Raw genomic sequence first — 7,031 nt, 5'->3', positions numbered from 1 at the left:
GGTTGTTCCTCAAGAAGCTGCGTGGCAGGTTCACCCTGAATTGACACACATTGTATTTGCTTCCCAAAATCAGACCTGCTCATCCTTAGCAGGATCCCAATGTTGTGAAAGATATTAACTTTCAGGTGGTGGTATCAAAATTCAGAGTGATGTCAGTCTTGATGTTTTTGCTTTTTCTGCCCCTGTAAGATCCTGAATCAGCGCCTGCAGGGGAATTAGTTAGAGCGGAGTGAGAACAGAGGGGGAGAGAGAGTGGGATGGTGCTTTCAATTTTGTGGAATAATAAAAGAAAAGAATATTCCACAGAAAGTAGAATTGCTTGTTCAGAATTTCTACCCTGCATTGACAGTGATGGCTTTTGTAATCTCTTTTTACAGCATATTTGAAGATCTGATGGCGGAAGTTTCTCAATCAACAGATGAAGGGCTTATGCCCAAAACATTGACCCTCCTGCTCCTCGGATGCTGTCTGACATCCCTGTGCTTTTCCAGTGCCACATTTTTCGACTGACTCTCCAGCATTTGCGATCCTCACTTTGCCGTCAATGTCTGACAGTCACTCAGTCCACCAGGACCGCAACGATTTTCGACTGATTTCTCTGAGAGGGATTAAAGCTTTTTGGTTCCTGACTGAGTGAGTATGTTTTCAGCATCACTGGGACTGGACGAGAGACCCCACTGTTGCAGCGCACTGTGCGTGGAGCGTGTAGCAGCTGTACGACCTGGAAAGAGGAATTCACGACAGGAAGGGGCTGGAAGTTCGATTGTGTGTGGCTGAAGCTTCATCCATGGAGAAACCTGAGGAATCCCGCCCCGTGGAGAAACCGTGGAAGTGTGGCGACTGTGGGAAAGGCTTCCGTTTCCCGTCTGCCCTGGAGACTCATCGGCGCAGTCACACCGGGGAGAGGCCATTCCCCTGCACCGACTGCGGGAAGGCCTTCAGACATTACTCCCACCTGCTGGCCCACCAGCGGGACCACACAGGGGAAAGGCCCTTCAGCTGCCCAGATTGTGGGAAGGCCTTCATGTTTTTCTCTGCCCTGTTGGCCCACCGGCGGGTCCACACGGGGGAGAGGCCGTTCACCTGCCCTGAGTGCGGGAAGGCCTTCAGCACTTCCTCCACCCTGCTGATCCACCAGCGCATCCACACGAGGGAGAGGCCATTCACCTGCTCTCAGTGCGGGAAGGGCTTCATCTGCTCCTCCCACCTGCGGAGCCACGAGCGGGTCCACACGGGGGAGAGGCCCTTCAGCTGCCCCGAGTGCGGGAAGGCCTTCAGCACATCTTTCACCCTGTTGGCCCACCAGCGGGTCCACACGGGGGAGAGGCCCTTCAGCTGCCCCGAGTGTGGGAAGGCCTTCAGCACATCTTTCACCCTGCTGAGGCACCAGCGGATCCACACCGGGGAGAGGCCGTTCACCTGCTCTCAGTGCGGGAAGGGCTTCGCCCGCTCCTCCCACCTGCAGAAGCACCAGCGAGTTCACGTGCCATCGCAGGGGGATTGAAGGAGTGACGGTCAAGTGCCATTATCGATTGGACTATCAATCCGGTTCCGGGGACTCCCGGGTTTGAATCCCACCACGACAGATGGCAGAGGGAGTGGGTGGTGCGGGGGAGAAAGCCCCCATCTGATTCACTCTCTCCCTTGTTAGGAAAGGGAACCGCCATTGTGGGAGAGTATTCATTCAGTCGTTCCATCTGCATCCTTCACTCGGTCTGGCCTACACATGACTCCAGACCCACAGCAGTCTGGTTGACTCTACACTGCCCTCTCCCCACTGGCAAATGAGCAGGGAGAAACTTACCAGGATACAGGGTATGGGTTGAAATTGCTGAGTGAGGCAATACTTCCTCCGGATTACGGCTGTAACAAGGATCCAATTACAACCTGGTGCTGCCCAATAGTAAAGACAGTGGGGTGTGTGTGGGCTTTGATCTTGAGCTGTTTAAAAAGCAGCTACTTTGACTATGCCTTTTTGCAGGGGGGAATCTGAAGATGGAACTAAGTTGAGTCACAATAAAGGTTACCTGAACTTATCGGCGGGCTCAGACTCTCATTGAAAGCTTTGAGCTCCAAGAGGTTTTTAGTTTAAAGCTGCTCTTTCGTTTCAGCCTCCTGCACTGAGTTTCCAATGTCATGTATCAGATGGAGCAGTGAATGAGAAGCTAGTATCGTGAGAAATTGTAAATCTTTCAGGTACTGCATTGTTTCATCAGCATTGTAATTTACTGACAGCACCAGGACGTTTGGGCTGTGTTCACTAGAAATGATGTGGAGGTGTCGGTATTAGTCTGGGTTGATAAAGTTAAAAAGAAATCACCCAATACCAGGTTGTTGTCCAACAGGTTTATTTGGAAGCACTAGCTTTCTGAGTGCTGCTCCTTCATCGGGTAGCTGTGGAGCAGCATTGTAAGACACAGAATGTATATCAAAAGATCAGTATCATGCAACTGATGGAATATATTGAACAAGCCTAGATTGCTGTCAAGTCTTTCATCTCTTCGAATGGGTGCAGGTATTGGTTCATTAATGTGTAACTACCAGAACATCTTTTAAGTCACATTCTTGAGATGACTTAAGGTTTTATAAAAAAGATGACATCTCAGCTCAGACAATGCATTTAAAGGTGTGAGAATTGAGTCTGAAAATGTGTTGCTGGAAAAGCACAGCAGGTCAGGCAGCATCCGAGGAGCAGGAGAATCGACATTTCGGGCATGAGCCCTTCTTCAGGATGCTGCCTGACCTGCTGCGCTTTTCCAGCAACACCTTTTCAGCTCTGATCTCCAGCATCTCCAGTCCTCACTTTCTTCCTGAGAATTGAGTCTGACAGTTTTCCAATCGTGAGTCAGACTGGTTCTATTTCCAAATTCATAAAATATTACATGGATTGACTGCCTGGAAATTGTGTGCTTTTTTAGCAAAATTGAATACATCTGCAAATATAATTCTGCCAATACAAATTCACCCCATAGAATTGTGTGTGGGTGCATGTGGGTTTGTGTGTGAGAGTGTGTATATGCTTGGTAAAGTGTGAGTGTGATGGAGTATAAGCCTGAGAGAGTATTGGGGGTATACGTGTGTGTGTGTGTGTGTGTGTCTGAGGGGGAGCATGTGTGAGAGAGGTATTAATACAAGCAAGGAGTTGCAGTTTGCTAAAACAAGAAAGGGTAGGACTTGTACTGATAATGGTAGGGCCCTGGGTCATGTTATAGAACAGACAGACATGGGGGGGTGGTGTTCAGGTACATAGTTCGTTAGAAGTTGCATCACTGGTAGACAGGGCAGTTAAGAAGGCATTTAGCAGCATAGCATTCATTGTTCACACCATTGAGTATAGGGGTTGGGACATCATGTTGAGGTTGTACAGGGTGTTGGTGAGGCCACTTTCAGAGTACTGAGTACAGTTCTGATGGCCCTGTAATCGGAAGTATTCTTATCACAGAGGGTTCGGTAAAGATTTACCAGGAAGTTGCCAGGACTGGAGGTAAGCTGAATAGCAAAGGGCTCTAGCTTAGCATCGCGGAGCTCAAAACTTGAGGCCATATTACTTAAGGTGAGGAGAGAGATTTAAAAGGAACCGGAGGGGCAACATTTTGAAAGAGGGTGGCTTTGTATGTGGAATGAACTTTCTGACGATGTGGTAGTTGCTGGTACATTTACAACGTTTAAACAGCATTTGGATGGGTACATGAATAGAAAGGTTTAGAGGGATATGGGCCAAATGCAGGCAAGTGGGACTGGTTTAGTTTGGAGTCCTGGTCGGCATGGACCGAAGTGTCTGTTTCTGTGCTGCATACGTTTACTGAAACCAGTAGAATTCTGAAAGGGGCTTGACAGGATAGATGTAGATAAAATGGATACTTTATGGGGAGGGTCATACAATCCCAACAATGTGGATGCAGGCCATTCAGCCCATCTATTCCTCTCTGGCCCTCTGAACCTTACTCCATATTTCCATGAAGAAGGGCTAATGCCCGAAACGTCGATTCTCCTGTTCCCTCGATGCTGCCTGACCTGCTGCGCTTTTCCAGCAACACATTTCCATCTCCATATTTCCATGGCCAAGCCATCCTAACCTGTACATCCCTGGTCACTATGGGTAACTTAGCACGGCCAATCCTCCCTAACCTACACCCGAATCTATAACTTACCTTCTCAAGAATGTAATTTAAATGCAGAGCTTTTCTAAGAAAAATGTCAGTCTGATTCAACATTGGGAAACATACAGAATTCACACCTATTGTCTCTACTTATAAATAGGGCAACGTCTCTTCGAAATGTAGATTCATTTAGATATAACTGCATCACTTTACATATTAAGACATCCCTTTGAATGTGCCCACATCCCTTTGAAATGTAATCTCGTCCATCTACATCTCTTCATTTTAACGGTATTTCCGCAAATATTCATGTCCCTTTAAAATGCAGATTGCCCCCTTTCGATATGACTCCGTTCCGTTAGATGTCGGAATATCTGTTTAAGTTGAGCCGTGAGATTTCCCAATGTAGACAGGGCTCCTGGAAACGTGGCAGTGTCCCCCCCTGCAGCTGCAGAGCGAGACAGGAGAGTTTGTTTTTGTGAATGAGCAGTTGTTGCGCGAGGTGGCTGTTGCTTGGTGACGGTGAGGCTCCCCGGCCCCGCCCATCCCCCCGTGCAGACGTCACGCGGGGGCGAAGGCGGTTGGGAGGAGAAGTCGCTCGAGCGGGGAAGCGGCGGGAGGCGGCCGTTAGGAAAATGGCGCCGTGCGGCCCGGGCAGACACCCGTCACTGGGCACCGCCGCCTTCCTGGCGCAGCTGCTGTGTCACGGCCACACCGGCCGGCTGTACAGCAGGCAGGAGCCGGTGAGCATTCTGGAGGCGGATGGGGTTAAGGGCCTGCTTGGGAACTCGTCGGCCGCCTGGGTGGTGGAGTTCTACTGGTCGTGGGGCGGCCCCTGTGTCAACTATGGGGTCACCTGGAAGGTACTGGGCCCGGGAGGTGAAAGGTGCGGGGGGGGGAAGGAATGTGGGTCCTGTCCTGTCCTGTCCTGTCCTGTCCTGTCACAGTGACATTTTACACTCACTTTCCATCTGCTTTTACTGGCGCTTGTGCTGTTTACCCCTCACTGTTTGTTTAATCCTTGTGCTGTTTGCCCCCTCACTGTTTGTTTAATCCTTGTGCTGTTTGCCCCCTCACTGTTTGTTTAATCCTTGTGCTGTTTGCCCCTCACTGTTTGTTTAATCCTTGTGCTGTTTGCCCCCTCACTGTTTGTTTAATCCTTGTGCTGTTTACCCCTCACTGTCTGTTTAATCCTTGTGCTGTTTACCCCTCACTGTCTGTTTAATCCTTGTGCTGTTTGCCCTTTACTGCTACTTGTGCAATTGCTGGGGTTAGTGTGTAAATACTAGTGAAGGAGATTATACACCAGCATGTATATGTTCCTCAGTCATTGAAGGGGCAGGACCTGTTGAGAATGGTTAGTAAAGCATGTTGTGCACTAAGCCTTGTTAACATGGATATAGTTTGTTATTTGGAAAAGTAGACTTTATTATTTAAAGTCACAGATGTACAGCACGGAAACAGACCCATTCGGTCCAACCTGTCCATGCCAACCAGATATCCTAAATTGATCTAGTCCCATTTGCCAACACTTGGCTCATATCCCTCTAAATCCTTCCTATTCATATACCCATCCAGATGTGTTTTAAGTGCTGTAATTATACCGGCTTCCACTACTTCTTCTGGCAGTTCATTCCATACGTGCACCATCCTCTGCATGGAAAAGTTGCAACTTAGATACCTTTAATATCGTTCTGCTCTCACCCTATAACCTATGCCCTCTTGTTGTGAACCTCAACCCTACACTGACGAAAAGACATTTTAAAAATAGTTGAGCAGCCAGACAAAATGCAAAAGCTATAAAATGTTGAACCACATGAGGAAAAAGAACTGTGGCTCTACTCTTTATTTCTCCCCTTGGCATTTGAACACTTAACATCTGTCAATAACACCAGCATCGCCACAGAGCATATTGTGTCTGCTCCTCTGTGTGAACAACAGCACGCATGCCCGCTGGTGTCCATGCTCCTCGCTGTTGGCAGAAAAGGTGACATCGCTTATCTCTGTTCCTAAAGGTCTTCCCTTTATTCTTAAAGCTGTGCCTTCTGGTCCTTGTCTCTCCTACCAGTGGAAACATCTTCCCAATGCCATTGCACTACCCTGTCCGGTCATTTCTGCTGGTGGGTGAGACTACGCCTCAAGGTTAGAGGGAGTAGCTTTCAGACAGAGATGCGGAGGAACTGCTTTTCCCCGAGGGTCATGAATCTATGGAACAGTCTAGATTAGAGTGGTACTGGAAAAGGCAGCAAGTCAGGCAGCATCTGAGGAGCAGGAAAATCGATGTTTTGGTCAAAAGGGCTTCCATCAAAATCTATGGAATACTCTGGCCAAGGAAGCAATAGAGGCAGCTTCATTAAGTATATTGAAGACACAGTTAGGTGGGTTTTTGCCTGGTAGGGGAATTAAGGGGTTCCTTGTGACTGCAGGGAGGAGGAGATGAGACGATGGACTGGTCAGCCGTGATCTTAATGATTGTGGAGCAGGCTCACTTGTGGCAACTGGAGTGAATCCAGGGAGGGAGCAGACTTTACGACCTCAGGTATGTGTCATGGTTAGCCGGGTGAGGAGAGACATAAGGATAGGCTGGGACTGTTTTCCGTAGTGTGCCAGAGTCTGAGGAGTGACCTTATACACTTTTATATCATCATGAGGGACATGGATAGGGTAAATAGACATGGTATTTTCCTTTGGATGGGGGAGCCCAGAACTAAAGGGTAATAAGTTTAGGATCAAGAATGTGGTGTTGTAGCAAGTCAGGCAGCATCCGAGGAGCAGGAAAATCAACGTTTCGGGGAAAAGCCTTTCATCATGAAAGTGTGTTTGTATGTGAGTTTGTGTATAAGACTGTGGTTCAGTGAGTGTGTCTTTGCATGTGTGCATGCTTGATAAAGTGTGATTGTGATGGAGAATGAGCTTGCGAGAGGGTGAGTG

At 48.4% G+C, this 7,031-nt stretch overlaps 1 protein-coding gene across 1 annotated transcript in view; it reads left to right on the top strand.

Moving 5' to 3' along the window:
• The first annotated feature begins 894 nt into the window (after window positions 1-894).
• Window positions 895-7,031, top strand: part of LOC148144012 (uncharacterized) — a 105,497-nt gene continuing 99,360 nt past the window's right edge. The window contains exon 1 of the mRNA XM_087975721.1: window positions 895-1,483. Within this exon, the coding sequence (XP_087831847.1) occupies window positions 1,025-1,483 (459 nt within the window). The 5' untranslated portion in view covers window positions 895-1,024. The remainder of the gene's footprint in view (window positions 1,484-7,031) is intronic.

Source organism: Chiloscyllium plagiosum, unplaced genomic scaffold (genome assembly GCF_037043375.1).
Source record: "Chiloscyllium plagiosum isolate Xiang-an unplaced genomic scaffold, Cpla_swu_hap1 HiC_scaffold_27, whole genome shotgun sequence".
Lineage (NCBI taxonomy): Eukaryota > Metazoa > Chordata > Chondrichthyes > Orectolobiformes > Hemiscylliidae > Chiloscyllium > Chiloscyllium plagiosum.
The sequence above is the reverse complement of the archived record's forward strand: the minus strand, read 5'-3'. Positions and strand labels throughout refer to the sequence as shown.